The sequence below is a fragment of the Castor canadensis genome, chromosome 2 (genome assembly GCF_047511655.1).
Source record: "Castor canadensis chromosome 2, mCasCan1.hap1v2, whole genome shotgun sequence".
NCBI classification, from domain to species: Eukaryota; Metazoa; Chordata; class Mammalia; order Rodentia; family Castoridae; genus Castor; species Castor canadensis.
In genome coordinates this window covers 126,783,869-126,809,960 of record NC_133387.1, presented here as the reverse complement: position 1 = coordinate 126,809,960, position 26,092 = coordinate 126,783,869, and the positions used below count along the sequence as shown (strand labels likewise).

Here is a 26,092-nt window from a genome sequence, read left to right as displayed (position 1 = left end):
ATTCTCGAACTAACCTTTTCTCTAGTTCCTGGTTCCCTTCTCCTATTGGCCTCTGTCACTTTGAAGTTTCTGCATTAGTTCCTTTGCATTGAGGACATCAAATGCTATCTTGTTTTTTTGGGGTTTCATGCCTATCCTCATACCTCCCTTGTGTGCTCTTGCCTCATCATGTGATCAAAGTCCAATCCCCTTGTTGTGTTTGCCCTTGATCTAATGTCCACATATGAGGGAGAACATACGATTTTTGGTCTTTTGGACCAGGCTAACCTCGCTCAGAATTATGTTCTCCAGTTCCATCCATTTACTTGCAAATGATAACATTTCATTCTTCATAGCTGAGTAGTATTCCATTGTTTATAAATACCACATTTTCTTAATCCATTCGTCAGTGGTGGGGCATCTTGGCTGTTTTCCATAACTTGGCTATTGTGAATAGTGCTGCAATAAACATGGGTGTGCAGGTGCCTCTGGAGTAACCTGTGTCACATTCTTTTGGGTATATCCCCAAGAGTGATATTGCTGGATCATATGGCAGGTCTATGTTTAGAATTTTAAGAAGCAAATTTTTTTTCCAGAGTGGTTGTACTAGTCTGCATTCCCACCAGCAGTGTATAAGGGTTCTTTTTTCCCCACATCCTTGCCAACACCTGTTGGTGGTGGTGTTTCTGATGATTAAACCCGATCATCTTATAACAGTACCTGGTCAGCCTGTCTGCCCTCCTGCTGCTCCCAGTTAGTGGGGAGCTGCCTCAAACCACCCCTTTCCTCACCCAGCAGCCCACCCTTTCCTGGATTTCCTTACTCAGTTTTGACCAGTTCTGCCTCTTTGAACTCCAGCTTTCCTGCCTTCTTCCCAGGGGGCTGCTTCTGGTCCTTACTGCTTCAAGGTTAATTCCGGGCCCAGAGACTCAAAAGCTATTTTCCCGGTTTGTGGGTTGAGACAAGGTTGAGTCTCTGCAGACCGTCCCTGCATCTTCTTCATTTTTAGATGCGGACTCCTGGTCTCATTCCTAGTCTTCCTGTCTCCTCTCCTTTCTGAAGTTCATTTAAAAGCAAACAGACACCTGGACTGTTAGGCAGGCCAGTCTCCATTAAGCATCAGCAAGAACAGCGAGTTTGTAAAGCTATTCTGACAGAAGACAAAGGTCACTAATTATAGTGCTTTTATGCAGAAGAACGTGCAGCTTTGTGGACAAATACACTTTTTTGTTACTTTAATAAAAATGTGGCAGAAGAAGGAAAGAGAAAAGTAACAGAGCTAAGGCTCCTAGAGGTTTCCAAGAGTCCTGTGCTAAATATATACTCCATGCTTCTGTTCGCTTAAAGGGCTCCTGAAAGTGTGCGCCGCGTCGTGGCCACTGTGAAAAGTCCCTGGGACTTCATCCTGCTGGTCACTCCCACCACTGCCTGCTCCTCTTCAAGCTAAAAGATGTAAACAAAACCGAGCTCTTCAGTTCTAGAGGTGACAAAGCTAAACGTGCTTGGCGATCTGGCAGTGGTTTAAGGAGTCGCATGAGATCAAAGGCGCCGTGGGGGTGGACGAGGAAGAGGTGTCCAGGAGGTCACACGCAGAACACGCGGTGGGGACCCAGGGCGCTCCTGACACCAAGTCACCGCATCGGGGTGAGGAATTTAGGGGATCCCCTCCACCTGCTAGGGCGGGGGCGGGGCGGAGCGATGGCGCAGGAGCTCTAGGAGCCCCCTCCCACTGCGGGAGGCGGGGAGGGGGCGGGGCCGAGGCGTGGGAGGCGGGGCGGGGGCTGGGGAGCCCCTCCCGCCGTGGGGGCGGGGCCGGGGCGGGAGCTGTCCAGCGCGCGGCTCTGCGCACAGCACCGAGGCCCAGGCTGCTGCAGACTCCGCGCTGTCCCCGGTGAGTGCCGCGCGGTGCGCGCTGGGCCCCGCCGACCTGCGAGTCCTGTGGGCGTGGGGATGGGGATGGGGGAGTGACATAAGGAATGGTGTGGTAGATGCGGGGACACGAGGCCCGCGGGAGGCGACTGCGTGTTCGTCAAATCAGAACGCGATGGCTGGGGTGGGGGAAGCGGACACCCGGCGCTTGGAGCCCGAGGGGAAGACGAAGATGGCCCGAGGCCGAGTCCGCCGCCCCCTTCATCACAACTGCGGGAGTGCTGTTAAAACAGAGCGGTTCTCGGCCTTCTGAGGAGCAAGGGTTCATTCCCAGGGGTGGCTGGGAAACGCCTTTTCTCTGCAGAAAAGGAAATGGGATGGTGTGAATGTTTCCGTTTTGGGATAGAAAATGCACGGGTGGTCTCCGGGCTCCTGAGCCCCGGGCCGTGTGCACCGGCAGAGCCCGCTGCTGCTGCCCGGCTGCGGGGAGCTGCTGCCCCTTACCCTGCCTGCAGGCGCGCAGGCCTCTGCTCAGGGTTTCTCCGCCCCTTCACGTGGTCGGTCTTCTCTCATCCCTGAGCTGCAAGGCAATGTTCCCAGCATCTTGACAGCAGGAGAGGGTCTCGTGTGCCTGGCATTGCTCCAAGTCCTTTTCCGTGTGTTTGCACACGGCCCTGTAAGACTCACGCTTCACTGCCCTGTTTATGCAGAAGAGAAAGCCGAGGTGCTGCCCACGATCCCCAGGCAGTACAGGCTGAGCCTGCACACCCCAAGCTCCTACGGGGTTGCAGGACAAGACCCGAACTGAGGACACTTGCCACCCTTGGGATTTTAAATGTATTCTTCGTTTGCTAAGTTAAAGTGCTGTCGGTCACTTGTCCTCAGTTTTCTGACCTTCTTTACCGTTTGTAACTTCCTAACTGCTTCTCAGTGGCCTTATTTTCCTTCAAACTGGGGAAACTCAAGATGTCACCCTCTCTTTCTCAAAAACAAAGGAAGTTTTTGTTTTAATACTGGAGGGAGAGAATGGCGGGGTTACAAGGAGCACAGTAAGCGTGAGAGCTGCCTTTCCTGCCGAGATTACGCACATACGCAATTTCAGGGGGGAGCTGCTTACCCTAGACTATTTTGTATCTTTAAACGTCTCCCCACAGTGATGTCCTGCCTTTCCTGAACACTTGGTCAAAAGCAGACCTCTAGGGATTTCTCATGGCAGGCTCTTGCTGGGCTGTCCTTGAACCACAACCGGTAGTGGGTCATGACTACATCACAGTCCTGTTATCACAGTTGACATTTGTGGTCAATTGCCATAAACCTGGTCATATATTCCCGCAGGTTAAGAATGGTCTCCAGGCTGGTCCTCGCCATGCTGTGTGGCCTACTGCTCTGGCTGGCAGTTGGAGGGAGTCCTGCATTTGCTTACAGCCCTCGCACCCCAGACCGGGTCTCAGAATCAGACATGCAGAGGTTGCTGCATGGCGTTATGGAGCAGCTGGGCATCGCCAGGCCCCGGGTGGAGTATCCAGCTCACCAGGCCATGAATCTTGTGGGTCCACAGAGCATCGAAGGTACTTACTGTGTTCTTGAGTCTCCATTTGCATTTTAAGTAATTTTAAGTAACATTTTGAGACTCTGTGTTCTGTGTTTTCCCTCTCATTCTGCAGAGTACACACTCATACACACACCCACATGAGGGTGGCAAGACCATTTCTCTCCTGAGTTTTTCTAAGTTCCTAAGTTTCTGGGAACGTGACTGTAAACCTTTTATTAGAAAGCTGTACTTCATTTGTTTGTTGTTTTAATTATTTATTAAGAGAGTCTTACTCATAGGAGATGGCTATAAGGAAATGCTTGTTCAAAGAAAAATGTGAATTCTCTCTCTGAATTTTCTCAAAACACACATCTAGCAAATACTATTCCTGATGGCTGACCATGCATAATTTTGCCTGTGTGTGATTTCCTAAATACTGTCTGACCAGGGCCCTGTGAATGCTATGAATACTGTCGATACATGATTCCCATTTCTGTCTTGTTGTCCAGAGTTTTAAGCCACTGAGTAAAGCCGATCTGAGTTGTGCGTTGAGGTTGACATTTGATTTCAGTTGTGGACTGACACAAGTAATTTGAATGAGCAAGCACGCAAGTAGCATAGGGCTTGAACCCAGACTCATCAGACAGGGCTTCCTGCCGTCCCTCTTAGGACGAATCCAAATCTGTCTTGGCACCTGGTTCAAGCACGCCTATAATTTCTGACCACTTTTTTGAGACAGTAAACACCTGCCCCTTTCACGCAGGAAGTGCTTGGATAGTCACCCAGATGTTGTCATGGAGAAGGCTTTCTGAGTTTCCATTAACACACAAGGACTGACCCACTGTGCTGGAAAAGAAACAGTCACTGGCTGGTACCAAAAGACTGTGTTTATCCAGGGCCTCATTTTATTCACTCAGCATTCAACTATTCAGCACTCTGCAGGGGACTGGGCAACTGTGTCCTGAGACTCACAGTCTGGGGGTGGGGATAGACATAAAAGTTATTTCAGAGCAACCTGGCAAATGTTTTGGTAAATGTGCATACACATAGCTGCCATGGAAACAGCAGGGGACTGCTTAGGAGTGGAGGGGTTGGCTACAAGGAAATGCTCACTTTAAGAAGTAACATTTGACTGGAGTTTTGAAATTTCCATAAGAAATCCTTGGGAAATCATAATGAAAAATGTGGAAGAATGAAAGACTGTGGATCAGGACAATTCAGAATTAAAAACTCTGTTATAAATGTAGTGATGCACAGCTGTAATCTCAGCTACACAGGAGGTGGAGGTAGGAGGATCTCAGTCCTATACCAGCTTGGGCAAAAGCTCCAGACCCTATCTGTAAAATAAACTAAATCAAAAAAGGGCTGGGGGCATGGCTCAAGCGGTAGAGCATCTACCTGGCAAATAGGAGGCCCTGAGTTCAAATCCCAGTACCACCCAAAACCAAACCAAAACAGCAAGAAAACCTGTTTCCATTATTACCCTTGGAGTAATGTGTTTTAACAGCAATCTCAAGTCTCCAACTGTGCTTAAGGGATGAATACTGACTTGTGGTTTGGTTTTCTGTTACTATATAACAAATTGCCATAAATTTAGGGGCTTAACACACACCCATTATTATCTCCAAGTTTTCACTGGTCAGGAGTTTGACATGTGTTAGCCACACTCTCCACTCAGTCTCACCAGGTTGACCAAAGATGCAGTCCCATCTGGGGCATGAGGTCTTCTAAGCTCATTAAGATTACTGGCAGAATTCAGTTTCTTGCAATTATAGGACTAAGTTTCCCTTTTTCTTGACGACTGTCAACTGGGGCCCTTCTTAGCTCTTAGAGCCCACTCTCAGGCTGTAAGCCACAGGCAGAATATTCTAAACTGGGCTGTCCCTCCATGGCAGCTTCTTCAAGGGCAGTATATCTCTTCAAAGGTAGATTACCCCTTTAGTCTGAAAGCTACAATAATCATGGGTGTGTCTATCCCATCATGATGTCATATAAAAAGGGAATGATATCATTATATCCACAGGTCCCCCCCATCCTCAAGGGCAGAGAATTATGCAGTTGTAAAGTTTTCTTAGAAATGAGAAGGCTTTTCCAAGAACTGGAACCTGGGAGTGGTTTTGCCTAAAAAGGTATTTTCGGAAGCAGCATGGCAATTTGAGGGGAGGTGTATGTGTGAAGCCACGGTTATTAAGAGATGTAGATGAGACCTCTGGACAACCTTCAGAGTTGGGGGAGCCCCTGCTGGGGACTGTTGGCCACTGGACCAAGAAGTAACCTCAACTGTGTTCAATGTACTCCAGGATGATGGAAGGGCAGGATGTCTGGCCAAAGGTACCTAGGTAGAATATTGCATCACTGCACCTGCTCGTTGCCTCTTTTTGTTTTATTGTCCCCTTTCCTCTCTGCCTGCCCCATATCACATGGTACACATGTTCCACATTCAGCATGGTTGTTTTGGGCACAGACTTAAGTCCATAGCTGCCTGGACTTAAATGCCAACCCCATCACTTAGTAGAAGTGTGACATTTTAGCAAATTGTTTAGTGTCTCTATGCTTCTATTTATATTAAATTTACTTAGCCATAAGCAAATAATATTCCAGTCCAGAGAAGCAAAAATAAAGTTTTAGCGTGTATGATGGCACTACCTGAAATCATTTCCCAACGAGTCATCATTATTGGGTGCTAATTGCCTGGCGGGCAAGGCTGTTCATTATCCAACACACGACAAAGAGAAGACAAGTATCTGTCATTAAAGGTATATATATACATGAACAAGCCTTTTAGTTTAGGCTATAGTCAGCATAAATTATAGTTAGGGCAGTGAGGTCATATATCCCATTGAAAAACAAAGTTTCTTCTTGGATCCCATATGCCTTCCAGCTTACTGTACGTTTTTCTGTTCCCTTTCACAGTCACCTTTCTACACATGCTGATTGTACTTCCTTACCTCACCTCTCATTCTTTTCCTGGTCCACTGGAGTTCACCACTCATTCATCAAATTTTTCTTGAGTGTCAAGCATTATTTGAAGTGCCAAGAAAATAAATACAAACCTCAAAGTGGTAAGACAGGGAAACTTAGTCCTTAAATTACCAAGCAAGTAGCGTATATAGCACGCAAAGTGGTTATGCATATACAGCGGAGGAAGGAGCTGGAGGACACAGTGAGCGAAACCCTGCAGGGTTGAGAGCTAGCTCTGTGGCACATGCAGGCAGGGAACAGCGAGAGCCCAGCTACGAGTTGGGAAGGAGGAGGTTAGTAGAGCTGAGCCCCAGGACTTGAGGAGATGAGATTGAGGTGATGGCAGGAAGGGGAGGAGGGCTGAGTGTTGAGGACAGATTGCCTAAGTCCTTATGGTCCTATCAGGGTTTGACTTTTACTTTGATCATGTGTCTGAAGCCATCGCTGGCTTCGACCAGAAGGCTGTGACCAGCCTGACTTTGAAACGGTCACTCTGAGTGCTGTGTTGAAAATTTGCCAATAGGTAGGGAGGAGGAGAGCTGGGGAGACTAATTATGAGGCTGTTACAGAAATCCAGGGACTGATGCTAGCATGACAACTAAACCCTTGATGAGACAAGGCCAGATTGCGGGTATGTTCTGAAGTCAATGCTGGCAGGATTTACTGGTGGGGTGGAGGTAGGAGCTAAATAGAGAAGTCAAGGGTGACACCAGGATGTTTGGGCTGAGGACCTGGAGAACAGCAGTGATTCACAAGAGAAGCAAGTTTCCAAGGGAAGCTTGGTTATTCCCAAATACCTCAAACCTTGTTTTTCTTTATTTTCAGATATTTTCATTAGTATGTGATAGTTATACAGGTGGTTTTGTTGTTAAATTTCTGTGTATACAGATTGTGCCCTGCTTTGGCTCATACCCACTTTGTTGCCCACGTTAATTTCAAGATGCATTTATTTAGACTGCCCATATCAAAACCAGCAGCCTCCCTGCTCAATCCACTGCAGTCCTGAGCAGCACTCAGCAGCACACTGGGCCATTTCCTTCTTTTTTTTTCTTTTTTTGTGGTACTGGGGTTTGAATTCAGGGCCTTCACCTTGAGTCATTCCACTAGCCCTTTTTTGTGATGGATTTTTTCAAGATAGGGTTTCACGAGCTATTTTCCTGGGCTGGCTTCAAACCTTGATCCTCCTGATTTCTGCCTCCTGAATAGCTAGGATTACAGGCATGAGGCATGGATGCCTGGCCCATTTCCTTCTTAAAACCCTTTTCTTTCTTGGTTTTGGTGCTAAGAGGTTGTTATTCCAAGATGGCACACCTTGAGCTTTACTGGCTCTCCTTTCCCCTTATGGTCAGCCCTCTGTATCCAGGGTTTTTGCAACTGTGAACTAAAGGCATCAGGTGGAAATATTCTGAAAAAATAATTGCATCTGTACTAAATACATATGGGCTTTTGTCCTTGTCATTATTCCTTAAACAATTCACCACAACAACTATTTCCATAGAACTTGCTGTGTATTGGGCATTGTGAATAGCATGGGAAGATGTGTGTAGGTCACATGTCGGTGGTGTCCACGTTACGTAAGGAATGAGGAACAGCCCTGGAGCCAGCTGCTCAGGGTTACCAAGGGTGCCTGCAGCTGCTTCTCAGTTTCATTTGCAGGTGCCTGCACTTCTAACACAGCCTTTATATGTTGAGTTCTCCAACATAAAAAAGAGCTTAAGTGGTACAGCACCTGCCTGGCAAGTGTGAAGCCCTGAGTTCAATCCCCAGTACTGCCAAAAAATATATATATATGTATATACTTAGAACTTCTGAACATGGGCTCAGCAGAAGTGCCTGCCTGGAACTGACTGCGGTCCCTGGGGTGCAGGATCTGTGCCTTTTGCACCAGTGCCTTTGGGGGGATGGTACAATTTTTTGCGCGTCTGAACTGTCCCGGCAGAGAGACAACTAGGTTAGAAGGATGTTTTTGAGGATTCCTGAAACCTGGTAGCTGGCCTCCTGGTAGATAAAGTCTCTAAGTGGGCACTGGAGAGGCAACAGTAGCCAAAAAACACTGAGGAGGATTGGAAGGGTTATTTTTTACTTCTCACGGGTACTTTAAAAAAGCTTGGTAAGAAGCATCTTTCAGATGTGTAAAAACTTGAAGAGGATTACATAATGACCTACTTGTTATATAATGAGCTGCGTTGTGTTGGCCAGGACCCCCGAGTGTGTGTCGGGGCTGTTCTGATTACTATCTGAATGTGAGCTTGGCAGCTTCTCTGAGACTTAGTCAGCTTCCTTGTGTATGAAATGAGGCCTCTGCCCACTCTCTCACATGCAGTCAGCAGGAGCTCTCAGTAGCTGGATGGCAAGCCTGCTGCCTCCTCTCTCTAGGTTAGCAGCAGCATATCCAGCATCTTTGATGGCTCGTCTTGATCTCATCTGGTTAGCCATGCGGTTTCAACATGCTGGAGTGTCCCTTGTGCTTTGGCAGTGCCCATCCCCCCTCACTCCCCAAGTTCAGGGTTGCTCACTGATCCCCAAGGCCCAGCTAAATAGCTCCTGTTGTTATTTTATCCCCAGAAACAAGAAAAGCTGCCAGTATCCAATAGACTGAGTCAGAGGGTCACTTGCTATGAGATTGGGACTCTTGGGAGTCAAAACTAACTCTGCCTGCTGACACTGATGTTGATCTTGGTAAACCAATCCAGAAAAAGAGTTTTAGCTTCCAGAATGTTAGTGGTGTTCTAAAGGCCAGCTATTAATTTCTCCATATTCCAGGCCACCAGATATCTAGCACTGTAACAGCACCAGATACCAAACCATTAAGATGGAAATTTATGAATATTAACATTTGATGGTTCCAAATAACTAAACCTATACTGCCAAACATAAAAATGTCAAATTTTTTTATAATATGAATTTTTTGGATCTCTTTTATAACTCCAAAAATAAAGGGAAGGAAGATTATGTTCCTAGTAAGTATAAAGTGGAGAAAAAGTCCTTTGTCAGGTAGCCTACTTGAAGAAGCAGGTAGATTCTAAGGAGCCCTCACTTGTGCACACCTTTGGCCTGGGTAAAGGAGCTGCAGTACCTCCACCCACCACAGAGTGGCAGTAGTTGTTTCCCATTGGAGGGTTGGAGGGAAGGGAGAAGTGGACCTGGAAGAAATACAGGACCCTCCCTTTGTTTCTAGTCTCTCCTTTCAGTTGGAGGAAGGAGTACCGCTGACTCTTGACCAGATATCTTATCTTCAATCTATTTCTAGATCACCTTTGTTGTGGGGGAAACACTGAGACTCTTCTTTGGGTACCCTGGAGCCCCAGTTCACCCATGTCCTTTGAGGTCACCTTGAGCCACTCTGAACCATAATCCTTAAAAAGTCTCTGGAAAAATTATTTTCAATGTTCCATGCTGAGCAACTGCATGAACAGTAATAAGAAATTCAAAAGCAGTAGATTGGGGGGATTGGGAAGATGAAAGTGATGATTTATTTTTAGGGGAATTTGTGGTGCTTCCGGGCATGAGGGAACAGAATTCAGAAGTCATTTGGGTGTGTAGGACACGGGAAGACATTCTGGAGAAGGAAGAGATTCTTGGAGGAATCCCTGTGTTAAAGGTCACCGACGCTGTAGGAATGGATGAGGTGACCTGGGTATCAGGGCCTGGACAGCTCAACATGTAAAGGCCATGTAGATGAAGAAGAATCTGCAAAGGAAACAGAAAGGAATCTGCCCAGAAAGGAGGAGAACCAGCAGGGCATTTGGCAGTGATGACCCAAATCCACTGGCTTGGCATACTTGCTCATTAGGACCTGTCCTCCCTGCAAGGTGCCCCAAGTACTTATGGAGATTGTAGTGCACACCCCATGTCTGACCCTGAGCATCACAAGTTGATCTGCTTCTGTGGGCTGGTTCAATTTCTGCTTTTCCTCCCTTGTCTCCTCCAGCTGGGTTGCACTGAGTCCTCCAGTGGTCGCTGTCTCCTGCTACAGCTGGCAGGTGCCACTGAGCTGCTGCAGCCCCGGGTGTTCTGTGTGGTGACTGTTGGGTTGGGAGTGCATCCTGCTGTCTGAACATTTGTGTTCCCTCAGATTCATATGTTCATACCCATCCTCAACCCAGCAACATTAGGAGGCAGAAAGTGATAAGGTTGTGAGGACCCCGCCCTCATGACTGGGATTGATACTCTTTGAAAACAGGAGCAAGGGAGCCTGTTTTCCCCTTCTACCATGTGAAAATATGTAGACGGTGTCATCTAGCCTGGGTGCAGTGGCTCATGTCTGTAATCCAGGTACCGGGGGGAATCATGGTCCAAGTCTCCCCAGGCAAAAATGCAAGACCCTATCTAAAAAATAAATGAAGCAAAAAAAGATTAGGGGTATGTGGCTCAAGTGGTAGAGCACCTGCCTAGCAAGTGTGAGGCCCTGAGTTCAAACCCAGTACCTCCAAAAAAAAAAAATTTGTCATCCCTGAGCAACAGACCTTCTCCAGACACAGAATCTGCTGGCAAGGTTATCTTGGATTTCCCAGCCTCTGGAACTGTGAGCAACAACTTTCTGTTGTTTGTAAATTATTAAGTATGTTAGTTAGTCCATTTTGTATACTTATAGAGAAATATGAGAGGCAGGAGGATTTCATCAAGAGAAGTTAAGTTAGCTCACAGTTTGGAGGTTGGAGGCCATGGCACTGCTATTGACTCAGCTATGGTGAGGACCCTCTTAGCTTCCTCTTAGCAGGAACATGTTTGTGAAGAAGAGATCCCATCCCCAAACAGAAAGCCAGAGAGACAGGGTCCCCCAGATGACCCAAGGACATCCCACTAGGGCCGCCTCTTAACAGTCCCACTGCCAATATGGCTTCTCTGAAGAGCATGTGCTCCCAGCACATGGACGCTTTGGGGCAAAAACCACCTCCCAATTGTAGCTCCCAGTCGATGGCATTTGGTTACAGCAGCCTGAATGACCCAAGACAGTGCATCTTGATGCTCTTAATCCTAGTGAATTTTTCAAGAAACACTTCTATTTTTTCCAACCCCTCTCCCCCTTCCCACTTTCCATGGTTCATCTGGGAGGCTAAGCAGGGAAAGAAGTCTAAGCAATGGGTATTGGAAGACTAACAAAATCCCTTCTGCCCACTAGCGACTCTGTTCCTCACGCAGATCAGCTTTTGCCAGGTGAACCCCAGGTGAATGTGTCCAAGGCCCAGGGTGTTGAAACCAGGACCCTGTCTCTTGTTACCTGAAATGTTCCATCTGGAAAAGAATGGGCTGAGACACAGGGGAGGCTGCAATCAACACTTTCCCACAGATAATTGGCCAAGTGGATCATGCACAGGTCAGAAATGGGAAGAGTGGTAACTTGATTTTGTACATTTTGTGGCTTGCCAAAATGCTTTCCTGTATTCTGTCTCATTTAGTGTAATCTTTATAAAGATGAAAAAATGGCGGAGTCACCCACAACAGTCTGATCTTTGCAAGTTCATTGGCAAGCCAGCTGTGTGAGGTTTGAACGTATCCCTGCAGCCGGCCGCCTTCCATGCCTGTAGACACGAGTAATCCCGTGACGTTCAGCTGAGAAGCTGTAATGATGCTGGGAGACATGGTGAGCACGTGAGGTTTGGGCAGGTGGCATTTCAGGGACACGAGGCTCCAGGAAGTGAGTGTGCTCAACAGAACGCCCTTTCAGAGCAAATTGGTGCAAATACCTTGAACACCACGGGAAGTTACTGAAGCAGGCTGGAAGGGTTTGGCAGACCACAGTGTGGCACGACAATTACAACTGAGCATGCACTTTTGGCCATGGCATGCCGTTGCACGTGATCGTATGGAGGGACAGGCGCGTGGCCCTGGGGTTGGGGGAGGAAGGGAGGCTGGCTTGTGCAGCTAGCAGAAAGTCCAGGGGTTCTATTTCTGGTTCAGACGAACCGTGTCACAGAGAGCATCTTTCCACTCTGACACAGTTCGGTTTCCCATCCACAAATGGACATAAGCTGTCCTGTCCATCTCGCAGGTTGACAAGGACACCAAGTTACCTGATGCATATGAAGGAGTCTTGGAAATAAATGTTACATCGCTTTCACGGTTGCTTCTTTTGTGCTACATTTATTGCTAGTTGTAAGAGGCTTCAAGGTTGGAAGAGGTCATGTATGCCGTCTCATGTCCCTGGGTCCTCGTCCTCAGCATGGCCTGGGAGTCCACTTCAGGAGTTGCAGAGCCAGCTTTGACGCAATCAGCTTCCCCCAGCCTCGCTGCACCCCCCTTAGTGTCACCCTTCAGGCACGTGGGTCTGCAGTGAGGATGAGGGCTTTCTAAAGACTGCTAACAGCAGCTGCTGCTCTCTCGGACTTTCTTTTGTCCCATTTCTTGTCGTTGTGACTTTAGAAGCACTGTGTTTCGCCATGAATCAGGGGTTGTAGAAGTAGCATTGATGCCAAGAAGACTGTTAACCAGATGCCGCGCCCAGAGTCGATGCAGGAGATGGCAGAGGTGTACAGATGAGTGGACAAGCCACATCCTTGAGAGCGCAATGTCTTGTGGCATCTGTGGCAACTTACAAGTCCCTGAACTAAACATCCTATCACAGCAACATCTTCACTTGTATTCACTCAACAAGGAATTATCAAGTGCCTACTTCATGCCGAGGGCTATGGCCTGGATGTATTTCACAACCAATGGGCACTGATGTAATTACTTGCATCATCTTCTGTTAATCCCCTGGTGAACATTAAACTCTGAGCAGAGGAATTGAGCGGTTTCGCAACAATCAGGACCAGAGTAGGATTAGGCAGCATCTTCTAGCCTGGCACTTCAGTCCAGAGGCATCTGGAAGTGTAAGAATGACAAAACACAAGAAAGACCAGGGATAGCGAACTGTTTCCCCTCAGCACCTCACTCCAGTGTGGGCTGGCGAGGACAAGCTCACATCCAGAGGAAAAGTGGGCCCTTCCCCATGTCCTGTTGCACTCGCAGCCTGAGTGAAAGAAGCTGAAGGGACACAAAATGTAATTGCAGCTCTGCATTGGACTGTGATCAGAGCTGAGAGTCCAGTGTGTGGGTGACTCACTGCTGAAACACTTCCAGCAGGGCATAGGGCATTGGACCCAGGGAAGACTGGTCACGCTGGAGCTGGGCTTCCTTGAGAAGGGGCAGGTAGGACATGGATCATGGGGGATTCAGATTCAGGCTGGGATAAATGGAAAGAAACATATGTTTTAGCCAATCTAGGTTGAAAGTGTAGGGTGAGTGTGGGAGTGGCATGGCAGGAAGGCGGCACATTTAAGCTGGCACCAAGTTTACTTAAGGAGCATCTGGAACCTGGCACCAGTGGCTCACGCCTGTAATCCCAGCTACTCACAGGGCAGAGATCAGGAGGATCATGGTTCAAAACCAGCCCCAGGCAAATAATTCATGAGACCGACCCTATCTCAAAAAAAAAAATCACAAAAAAGGGCCCTGAGTTCAAACCCCAGTGCTGCAAAAAAAGAGAAAGAGAGAGAGAGAACATCTGGGGGCAGGGGCACTTGACCTGTATTTCTCAGGGCCCTAAGCCCACCCCAGGGAAACTCCTGCCTCCCATCATTCATCTGTCTCTACTTGCCTTCAGGGTGCCCTTAGCACCTCTTCTTGCTGATAAGAAGGCTGCCCCAAATCTGAGAGTAGCCTCGGTTGTGACAGTGGTATTGACTGGGTATTTCTTTTTGTGTGGTCGTCCACGTGCATGGATGCACCACACCATTGGGAACCTCAAGGGATGGAGTAAGCGTTTCTCCACATTTCACGGCACAGACCTCCACGGTACTTTAGCGCTTCCTCTGTGCACTGTTCGGCACGCAGGGAAGAGAGGTTCTCCACTGGCTTTGGACTGACAGAGTGATAACTACCCAGGGGCTTCCAGCAGGGAGCTGTGGCACCTTTGGCCATTTCCCTAGGAACATGCCCAAGTTTTTCTTTGCATAAAGCAGAGATTATGGCTGAGGAGACAGCCAGCCTGGGCTGCTGGCCTGCCCTGCAGAGGCCCAGGGGACCTTCCTGGTGCTGTCCTCTGGTAGGCCAGTTCAGCAGGCCTGTGTCAACAAACCCTACAAGGTTTGGGTAAAATGTGAGTGAGTACTGTTTTCCTCCTGAGCAGTGGGAATGGACCATCCTGCTGGGAAGAATTCCTCTGCTATCAACTACCAGACTCCTGTCTCCTGACCGAACCACACTTCTTTTCTGTCTCTTTCTTTCCATTCTTTTTTATTTTATTTTTGGGTTTTTTTTTTAATCCTTAAGCAGATGATGGGAAGGACTGTTTGCGGAGTTTGTCCAGACTCTGAATCATCCTTGGTCACTAACATGTGTAAAGTCATGACAGCAGTGCAGGTGCTATTGTCTGGAAAAGCTGCTGAAGGAAGGGAGAAGAGCAGTTATTGTGACAGTAAGTGACACATTGCCCTAATACTGAAAGGCTTTTTTTTTCTATGCCTGGTCAGTACATAGAACTTTGGGCAGTCAGCTCTCATTTAACCAGGTTTCTGTGCAGCACACTGGAGCTTGCTAAATGTCTCTGGCTGTTTTTATGGCCAGAGTTTTGGTGCATAGGGCTCTGAGCCATGGACAGACAAGATGTGCCTGGTCAGTTGACTCCAGCTTGCCAGATCCAAGGGACCAGAGCAAGTTATCAGTACCTCCATGCATCCCCATGTAGGCCTTCTCCTGACCCCACCTCAACATGTCCACTGTGAAGGGCAGGAAGGTCACCTCACTGAGAAGTCCAAGTAGCTCTCCATCTTTCCAGTCTAGCCAAAGAGGCTGAGTCCAGCCAAATGCACCCTGTTCCATCAGCACTCTTCTGATGGAGAAGCAGTAAGAATGAGGGTCTCTTGGGTTCCAAATTCTGCTCTCAAGAGACCGTTTTTCACATCTAGAGGCAGACCTATCAAAAGAGCCCATTCAGCAGAGGGGAAAAAAATGCAAAGAACCTAAGTGGCAGAACAAGCCCCCACGGTGCACATGCAGCTTTGGCAGGTAATGAGAGATGCACCCGGGACATCACCTTCCTGTCCCCCAGAGCCCTGCACCCCTCTCAGATGCCCTTCACAAAGCCTTCCCACTGCAGGGCAGGCCCCATGGGGCAGGATAGCGGCTTTTGCTTGTATCACCCCTGTACTGGAACACAGGCCTCATAAGTTTTGGTAATCAATATTGTAGGATAAGAATTGTCTTTTTTTTTTTTATTTTATCAACCCATTATCAAAGCTCTGGAATCTGGGATAGCTTCAAAGTTTACCTAACTTCAAGTTATGTTTGAAATGGATACTTGAAATAGATGAAAAGAGTAAAAACCACTCTTTATAATACGGAGCAAAAGGAAATACAAAATTGAGTCATAGTGTTCTAGGGGAAGGGAATAAAATTCCTCTTGTAGCTACTATGTGCCAGAGACCCTATAGGTTATTATTTTGTCCTCAGAAATCCTATGTGGATGACTCCATTTTACAAAGGAAAATTGAGGTTTGCAGTAGGTGCACTAATATGCCAGGACTGGACAGCTGAAGCAGGTGGGATCCGGATCTGACTTGCATGTGTTTGACTGGAGTAGGGTTCACACCCTCAGCACTGTTGACTGACGTGTGGACTGTATAATTGTCTGTTGGGAGCGCTGTGTCCTGGCCTCTAGATTCCAGTAAATCTCCCAGATGGGACAGTGTCTCAGATACTGGATGCTATCAAATGCTCCCTGGAGTCAAAATCACCTGTTGAGAACCATTGCTCTGGAGGCTTTATTTATTTATTTATGCCATTACACACTCAAAAGGAAATTTGGGGGGTAACTTTAAGGACACTATTGATTATGTTTAAGTATTTTTTCTTATTATAAAAGTAATAAAAGCCATTCTGAATCATTTTTAAAAAGTAAAGATTGTTTAGAATCTTGCTGCCTAGACATACCCATTTGCAGTCTCTTTTTTTCTATGCATATATTTGTAGTTTTTTCTTTACACTTTGTTTTGTCTGTATGTAATTTAAGATTTATACTGTAAATAATTTTGCCTGATTTTATACTTAATATTAAATTATCACGAGCCTCTTTCTATGTCATAACAAATCAGTGTACTTATTTTTAGTAACTGTATCATATCCTGTTAAATGTGTCAGCCACAATCAACTTAAGCATTCCCCAAATGTTGGACATTTAGAGTTTTTCCAACTTACTCTCATCATGGGCATCACTTAAATGAGCATGTCTGCACATGACCCTTCAGGTAGAGTCCTGGTACTTTCCCGAGGGTATCGATTTCCATGAGAATACCTGGGGATTTTTAAGGCTCCATTTCATATCAGATTGCTCCTGTAAATTCTGAACCAATACAGCTGCTGTCTCTCTCAGTTTGTGGGCATCTGGTCTTACTTGTTATCTGTGAGTGTTATCATTCAAAGAGTCTTAATTTGACAAGTGAAAATGACATTTGTTTTAGTTTGTATTTATTTCATTGTTAACAAAGCTGAACACCTTTCCATCTGTTATATAGCTGTTTGTTTTTCTTATGCATGGGAACATTTGTTAACAAGATGCTCTGCTTCCATATTAGACCTTGTGTCTAACCAGTATAAGATTTTCCATACTTCAGCAGCAGTCGAGGGAGTCTTGGCACAAGATCTGGGAGAAGAGATAGAAGGGAATTCTGAGTAAGTTGGGGGTCGCTCAAAATAGAGCTAGCTGAGCCATGAAGTTAGAAGGAGTTGAGGTTCTAACCTCAACTCCTGAGAGGCCCCCAGAGAGGAGGTGATGCAGGACATAGTCAGGGATTTCCTGGTGGCCACCAGGTGGCGCCATTGGCCTGGGATGGTTTGATTTCTCTGGAGTGGCCTGGCGAGCTAGGGGAGGCTATTAATTAATAGGTGGTCAAGCCAAGAGTGAGTGATAAGAAGCCTGAGTGCTACTGACCCTCGTCGGACATTCACTGGTTTGGCATTTGTAGTTAATGCTTCAGTGATCGTGTGTGCGTGCATAGAAGGTTAAGGCTGTCTTTTTTTAATTATATGTGACAACTTTGAGAAATAATTTACATTCTACACAACTTACCTATGTAAAGTGTACAGTTTCACAGTGCAGTGTATTCATATCACAACGGTCAAATTTAGAGCATTTTTATCATCTCAAAAGAAATCCCAGGGTTAGAGGTGTGGCTCAGGTGGTAAAGTGCCTGCCTAGCAAGGGTGAGGTCCTGAATTCAAACTCCAGTGCCACCAAAAAACAAAAACAAAGAAAGAAAGAGAGAGAAAGGGGGGAGAGATAGAGAGACTAATGGGAGGGAGAGAGAGGAAGGAATGGAGGGAAGGAAGGAAGGCAGAAAGGGAGGGAGGAACCCCATGCCCTTAGCTGTCCCTCCAACTCTGCCTCTTCACTCCCCCTCACTCCCTTTTCCCTGGACCCTGTCAACCAGTAATCTACTTTCTGCACCTGTGGTTTCCTTATTTTGTATGTTTTATGTAAATGGAATCGCACACCATGTGACCCCTTGTGACAGGGCTGTGTTCTGTTTCTACTTGCCTAGCCAGCCTGACAGGCAGAAGGCATCAGGGAAGCTAGAAAGGTGGATTATTTCATGTGGCATAGCATTTCCAGGCCATTAAGAGTGGGGAAGCCACCAAAGCAGTGATTTTCCTGCCTGGTGGGACATCAGAGATGCCTGGGACAGTTAACATGAAGGGGCACTTTGATTTGGTCCCTCCAGGAGCAGGGATTTGGACAGTTAGAGCTGCTAAGGTCTTTTCCATCACCCTAGCAATTACACCCACTGCTTAGCTGCCAGCAGCAGGAATCAAACCCAGGAGAAGAGGAAGCCTGATTTTGAGTGGAGGCATAAGGAGAAAACGGCCTCTCCCTGTGCCTGGTGTGCCAGTTACAGCTTCAAGTCCGTGCCTCCTGTGCAGGTTACAATGCTGGTTCCTGTCAGACTGTCATCCTTGACTCTGCGTGACAACAGTAAATATCTGAAGGCCATCAAAACCAGTGACATCAGCTGTGTTTACTTTTCAGCTGCCAAGTAATTTTAGTGTAGCATAGTGGAAAGGATCCTTAATTTGAAGTCTGAAGCTCACCAGAGTATTCCACTGACAAGGCCCTGCGGCTGTTGTGAGCGTCCAGCAAGAGTGGACATGAGATGTGACACTCTGCACTAGCTGGCATATTAGAAGCAAGGGATAAGATGGGACTGATTCACCCGCCTCATTTCACAGTAGAAAAAATGGAGCTAAAGTCCTTCACTGAAGGTCATATGCCAGCAGTCAGTAGAGTGGACAGCCGGGGACCTGGGAGTCACAGGCTTTCCTCACTATGTCTACTTCCCTCACAGCCCTCTCTTTTGGGATTAAGGGAATTGTATCCACCATCTTTTCACTTCCAGAGTTGAGGAAACCATAACCTCATTTGTCCATGGTTACAGTGCTAATTGATTAACATTTGCTTTGAATGAACAAAAGTTAAAATAATGACAGCCAAAGAATCCAAGATGGCATCCATATCCATATCCATATATATTTTAAATGTAGCATCTTATTAGCATGTACTAATTGTACAAAAGCTTCTTTGTAACATTTCAACACAAGCACACAAAGCACTTTGATCAAGCTTACCCCCTTCATTTATGGTTTTGGAGACCAACACAGAACAGATTCAAGTTTGGTGAGGCAGAAGCTCGTGCAGTTTGTAAAACCTCCTTTAAAAAACATAGAAAATTACAAATAGGGTTAGGTGGAGGGCCTTGGAAGCCATTTGTGTGAATGAGGGACCCTCAATCACTTTTCTGTGCTTCCACCTCTAGGAACTTTAATGAGATCCTGGTCATTGAGTTTTGCGAGGTCTTTTTACTTATACGGTGACCCCTGTCACTGCCACTTTCACAGAATGGAGATGGGCACTGAGCACTGTCATCTTCAAGGAATACTGAAGGGGGAAGCTACCGCTGACTCTGAAAATGAGGCACGCAGGCAGAAAGGTGGAGACACTTGGGGTCTCCCTTCTCACTGTGCTCTGGACCAGGAACCCAAAGGGAGCCCAGCCTCCACCTGCGCCTCTGATTTTGTCCTCAAAGAACCTTCCTTTTGTTGCCATTCTTTTTCCCTTCCCTACCTGATGGCGAGGTGGATGCTAACACGATCAAAATCCTTTCAAGTTTTTGGATGAAACACTTTTGACGTCTTACATGACATTTTTGTGGTCCCTAAAATTCCAAATCACTTCCTGAATGGTGTATTGGTGCCCCATGGTAATTTTTCCCTAACAAACATGTGCCCTGAAACAAGAAGAATAACCTAGGGGTGATGAATAACCTATGCCTGTTCCCAAGAAACTTGCTTTCATTCTGATAAAAACCAACATCTTTTTCCAACTCTGTTTATTTAAATAATAGCATCAGTATTACAATTAGGACCAAGCCTTTAAAAAAATTTTTGCTTTTCCCACTTTCTGCAAGATACAACCTTGAGACAGAGATGAATCTAGGCTCAGCTGGTCCAGTCGAGGGGAGTTCTGCTATATTTGCTTTATTTCATGTTTTATTGTTGCATTTTGTTTTATGGAGTTCCTGGGGAGCTGAGAGGAGTCAGGGCTGTGCAGTCCCAAGTCTTGAGACTGCTGTTCTCTCCTCAAGATTTCACTCTGCATTGCTGGGAGAAGGCAGAACGTGCCACACGTGGCGGTTTTACTGTTGTTGGCAAACGATCCTTCTGAAACCTTGAGGCACAGAGGGGCATTAAAGCTAGCAGCTTACAGTGTCTCCTTCAAGTGCAGGGTAGAGGGTTCAGAGTCCAGGGACTGAGGAGTGGCCGGTTGTGTCTGATGTCATAAAGAGTCCCATCACTCATGACTGCCTCTCTGTTTTGAATCATGGATTTCAAACATCTTCAAAAGTTCTTCCCTGGTAATTCCAAAACTCTTAACAAATCAATCCTAAGAAAAAATAAACAAATATGCAGAGGAGCAGGAGGGTATTTAAGACATGGTTTTCATTAAAGTTTTTAAGTTTTCCTTCTCAAAATCCCGCATGAGCCGTTAAATATGAAAACAAACTTCTGGGGAGGGAGGCAGCAAAGGCCACTGCAATTAGAGATTCTGAATCTCATACTACAGAAATTGGGCTTCTTTTCCCCAAGTTTTGCTTCTTATCAACACAGGGGCTATCACTTTAAAACGGCAAATGTGGTGTTCAGAGGAATGTGTCCTCTGTTCCTCCGCCCCTTGCAGTTGGGTAGCTTCTAGCAAAGGGATTACAAAAGGAACTCCTGGAAAGAGTTGAATCTACACTGATGCTTGCCTTCAGCGTGGTTACCTGTGGCTATGCAATTGCCCAATTACCTGCCCATTCCCCTCCATTCCCTTTGGCTGTTCTCCAGTCACTGACACCTGAATCCAAGGAATAAGACAATGTTTATTAAGTGCTATGTTTGTACCAGTTAATCTGATCAGTACAGTATTTTTTCACTGCTGTTGAACAGAGAAGGAAACTAAAAGAGGTGAGATAACTTAGCTTGAAGTTGCAGAGAACTTGCACTATAAAAGGATGACCACAGCGGACTTCCATTGCCAGAATTCATGCAAAAGGCTTTACAAAGAGTGTTCTGTTTATTATTTTATTTTATTTTATCCTCATGCCAACCCCTCACTTGGGGTTATTGAGTACCCTCACTTTACAGACAAGGTTGAATAGCCAGTGTGATAGAGCTGATTCAAACTCAAGCAGCCGATTGCAGAGGCTGCACCGTGCACTGCCAAGCCCAGTCTTGTCCACCTGTCCATTCGATACCTGGCCACCAGCCCCAGCAGCTCCTAAGCACTTGAAATATGTCTGGTCTGAATTGCAATGTTCTCGAAGCATAAACTACAAACAGTATGAAAAGAGAATGCAAAATGTCTCACCGACAGTATTTTTTATATCAATCACATGTTGATATGACAATTTGGATATATTGGGATAAATAAATTACTAAATTTAATTTCACCTGTTTCTTTTTACTTTCTGAAATGAAGCTGTGACATGATTTAAAATTATATCTGCAGTTCACACTCTCTCTCTAGCAGGTAGCACTTTTATATTCTGTTCCAAATGTTGATTCTCGCCAGTAGTTCTAGTTAAAAATGTGGTTAGAGGAAGGACAGGGAGGTTGAAGCCAACCTTCAGTGTGAGACTGGTGGTGTTTATGAATTTGAGTTACTTACGCTTTCTTTATCCCTATCATCATGTATGGGTAAGAGAGACTGCCACTTTTACAGTTCCGAAGAATCATAGTAGCTGTATTTTCACTGTCTGCATGGAGTCCTGACCTGCTAAGCATGAGTCACCAGATATCCCTCTTCTGGACTTCCACTCAGCTTTGTGACCTCCTGTTGTACATTCCCTGCAATGTGTGACATTGGGCCCTAACTGGTATGGTGCAGGGCATGTAGCTGATACTTGACAGGTAGGTAAGCATTTTTGATTGTTTGTTTTGTTGTCTTATTTTTGATAACTATTGCCAAGTAGAAACTACATGGATACTTTTAAAATGAAGAAGTTGGGAATATTTTTGTGAGATGGGAAAACCACAATCCAGAAAAAGCATTACCAAGATTTGTAGAGCATTTAGTCTGAGAGGCCCTCCTGCAACACATATCACATGGCTTCTGCTCCTCAGGCTGGAGTTTAAGAAAGATAATAACTGCTAGGAAACTCAGAAACAGAAAAAGAATGTTCTGCTTGTCCAAAACAAATGTTTATTCTAGCTGTTTATAAAGGACACTTACTGATCTCAGCTGCATTGGATGGAGAAAGGGAACCAGGAGATTGGTGATGAAAGCAGGTGCCAGTTAGTGAGGTCAAGTGAGAATGGTTTTGTTATGGTCCAGAGGCCTTCCCTGACCCAAACTGAGCCCTTGTCTTAGGCTACAGACACAGGGAGGGGGCTGAAAAGGTGGACTAATTCGCAAGCCCAGATACTCCAGTCTGTGCTGGTGTGGGGACCGTAATCTCCAGACCTGAGGATAGAAGAGGGCTCTGGTATGACACAGCAGTGCCAGATCCTACTACCTCCCACCTCACCCCATCCCGAACGGGCCCATCAGTCTCTGCCACCCCATAGTCTTACCTCTCTTCAGCCCAGTATTCCCAGCAACAACCCTTGACAGAAACTGTTGGGTACTTTGGGTCTGGGACGAGGGTCACCCCACCGTCATGGAGGCTTGGATGAATGTCATCCACAGGCTCACAGCTCCTTGCTTCTCCCTCTCCTAAGCTCTACAGACCACCTTCTTTATTTTGCCTTAGATGCTGTCTCCTTGGATGCGTAGTCACTAATTAAGAATTTAGACATTCACCTGCCTCTGATACCCTGCTCACCTTGATTTCTGCCTGCCTACCAGGGTCATCTTGCCATTGCCCTTCTCCTGACCTGAGGACCTGTTATACCCTTCTTGTCTCTGACTGTGAAACGGGGGCCTGGAATTCCTGCAAGTGATGTCACTACCTTAAGTTGAAATCATTATTTCAGAAGTCCTCCAAGGGCCAGGGACATCACACAGGACCAGAGCCAGGTGCCAATTAATATTCACCATCATGTTAATAGAGAACCTTGCCCAGAGGAATGTCACACAGACCATGTTGTGCCAAAGACGTGGGATGCCATCAGAAAGTGCCATTTCAGAAAGGAAGATGCAGTTGGGGGCTTTGAATAATTGGCTCCACGTGGTAACAAATGCTGGTACTGGCTATACCGGGATTTGAACTCAGGGCCTCATGCTTGTTAGGCAGGTGCCCTACCACTTCATTATCGCCTCCAGACCCCAAACTTATATTTTGCCAGTTTCCCGGGTTTGCTATGTTCTCACCCAATCCCAGTCACCTCTGCAGTTTTGTTTCTAACTCATGATTTTTTTTTAATAGTAGCTGCTACCTTAACTTCATAGGCTCTACTCTGATGCTATAATTTCAGACAAGAATCAGAATAAAACTTTCAAAGGGCCAAAAATGGGCCCTTACCTCAGTATAAAGACATGTTGACCTCTGTATAAATGAGTTGAAACTTCATCTCAGGAGCTGAATTGCAAATTACTTATTCAGGGTAGCTTTTTCAAAATCTACAAAATTCACAGCTATCCTAAAACTGCCTCATTTCCAAATTACTTTCCCGTTTGGGTTTTGTGTGGATGTATTGGGGAGGGGCGGGGCTGGTGGCAGCTGCAGGAGAATTAAATTTATACAATAAAATTTGAACTTTTGCAAATGAGTAAACAGCCAAAACAAACAAACTTTTGGGGGAAAAATACACATTTTCTGCTTTAGAAAAGCAAGCAATGCCTAAGCAAAATACCTTAAAAGTGAACTAAAAAGCTTTTCTAAAATAAACAACTCTGCTTGTGATCCCAAATTGGGACCATATGTAGATGGGAAGGCTACAAACACAGTACACTTAGCTCGGCGCCTTTGCTGTCGCCCACTCGCGTGCCTCCCAGTCAATGATGGCAGGGCTGCCTTTGGTCTGGAAGGAGCCTGAGTGTTGTTCGGTCCGGGATTGAGGGAGAAAGGCAAGTGAAAGAAAAGGAATGAAGACTTGCACCTTTGAAGACAAGCATCTGAACAGTGAGTCTCACCTGCCTGCCTCATCTACCTGCGCGCCCAGAGCAGGTCTCTCCTGGGGGTGAGGGTGAAGCCAGTGAAGGGGCATTTGCCCTTGTGCAGGACCCGGCTCGAACTCAGGTCTTAAAGATCACGTTGGCAAACTGCCGAGGCCAACCCCTGCCCTGAGGCAAATCAAGGAACAAGCTAATTTAGCATAGATAGAATCATTGTTTGTTTTTTGTTTTTATTAGAGTAAATAAATTGCATTCCTTTGTTTTTGTCAATTACCAAGTGCTGTGTGCTTAGGGGTCACATGTCATGAGTCTGAGAATGTGGATGTCGCAACATAAGCCCTCACCATTCTAAACAGCTTACACTGCAGGGCGGAGGAGAGCGGAGGCGGTGATACCCGTGTCTAAGAGTCAAGGACGGCATGCTGGTTTCCATTACTAGGAAATGCATTTCTATTCCCTCATGAGCCCGTGGTCTCTCCACCAAATGGGCACTTACATCAGATACGTGTTTATGTGGATATATTTGTCCTTATAAATGGATAGCAAGACCCTTGAGAGAAGGAATCATGCCACCTGGGTACAGATCGGGGAGGCCTTCCCTGAAAAAAAATGAGCAGAATGGACTTGGGGGTTACTTTAATTTTTTCAGTTGTAAATTGGTAAATAGGCACCCACATTAGCAAAAGGCTGTTTTGAACTGTTAGTGCTCAAGTTCCCCAAATACAGAACTGTCGTCTTCAGCCAAAAAAATATACAGCACCGTTAACTCGGGCTATGTCGATTGTGCCGGTAAGAAACCAGGAGTGGGCGATAAGAGCAGCTAACATTTATTGAGCCCGTACTACATCCCACACACTGACGTGAGCGTTTTATGCCTAGTATCTGCTCGGATTCTCCCACGAGTGTATCATCCCCAGATTAAAAAGGAGGAAGCCAAGATCCAACAAGATTTGGGAGGTGAGGAGCACGGCAGAGGGTGAACTTGAGTCCAGGGCCCCAATATCAGAAAATTATAAAGGTTCTTTCGTATGACAGTGACTCTTCATGGATTTTTAGCAGGTTAAAGTAGTCGCTTTTCATAAACATGTTTGGGTTTTAGGGCTCTCATTTCTCAGCAGGAATCAAGGCAAAAAGACATCTTAATATACAGAGATGACTTTGACAATGGGCAGAGATTGCTCCGTTCTTTTTTAGCAGCTTGACTTCCTTGAGTTTCAGGAAGCAGCAGAATGGATACTGAGACATCCAAAATGTTATGTTCTCCCCTCAGCTGCCATTTCTGTCAGGGTTTCTTCTCCAGTGCTAAGGGCTAACGTGCCTGTCTTTCTCCATTCTTCCATTGCCTCTGCCTCTTCACAGTGAGGACAGTAATGTGGGGGTGACACAGGGTGAATGCTGCATTAAGAAGGGGGGACTCGGGCACACGCTGGTCATACAGTGGCTGACCAGTCCTCTGACTGTTCAGAAATGTCACACTTTCTGTAAAAGTATGTTTACATCCAGTCATGAAAAAAAAAAAAGAACTTTTTTTTTTATGGTACTGAGGTACAAACTCAGGGCTTCATGCTTGTCAGGCAGATGCTCTACCACTTCAGCCACTCCACCAGCCCCCAAAACCCAAACTGTGAGGGCAAATGAGACTTCCTCACACAGGCCCAGGGTTTCCTGGGACAGGGTCCCTCTGAGTCCCCCTGTGTCCCCCAGGGCTTCACAGTAGCCACGTCCCGCCTGCTGGCCATCCATGCTGCTCTGCAGCCCCTGGAAACAGACTTCAGATGCCTCCTCCACCCCTGCTCCCCACCCTGCCCCCCCACCCCATCCCTCCATCCCCTCCTTTCTTCAGGAGCTGTCTCCCTTGCACACTCAGCTGTCTATGCAGGCTTTGAGGAACAACATGAAAGGAGGGCAGACCGTCCTCGATCATCCTCCCTGCCTGAGCCTCCCAGGCTGTTAAAAAAGCAACGCTGGGCCTCACTTTGTAAACCATGCATGGAGGCTGCAGGGATGGCAGAGAGTATTTTTAGTTCTGCCGTTTGTGGTAACTTAAGTGAAAACTGCTGGGTCCTCCCCTTGGAATGGCTGCTGGTAGGAACATGTGCCCATCCCGCCGGCTGTCATACGGACCTCCTTTTATGAGGTGGGTGACTGGCTCCTTGGCACCAGGCTGTCCCACTGAGTCCGTC

The 26,092-nt window shown here is 46.4% G+C and overlaps 1 protein-coding gene across 3 annotated transcripts in view; it reads left to right on the top strand.

Moving 5' to 3' along the window:
* The first annotated feature begins 1,465 nt into the window (after nucleotides 1–1,465).
* The window catches only part of Scg5 (secretogranin V), a 45,406-nt gene continuing 20,779 nt past the window's right edge, over nucleotides 1,466–26,092 (top strand). Inside the window, exons 1-2 of one of the 3 annotated variants that reach the window (XM_020186711.2) lie at nucleotides 1,466–1,623; nucleotides 3,184–3,416. In XM_020186711.2, coding sequence (XP_020042300.1) covers nucleotides 3,191–3,416 — 226 coding nt within the window. In that variant the 5' untranslated portion in view covers nucleotides 1,466–1,623; nucleotides 3,184–3,190. Of the gene's footprint in view, nucleotides 1,624–1,763; nucleotides 1,871–3,183; nucleotides 3,417–26,092 lie in introns of those variants that run through there. The other 2 variants (XM_074065599.1, XM_020186712.2) reach the window with 2 other exon arrangements.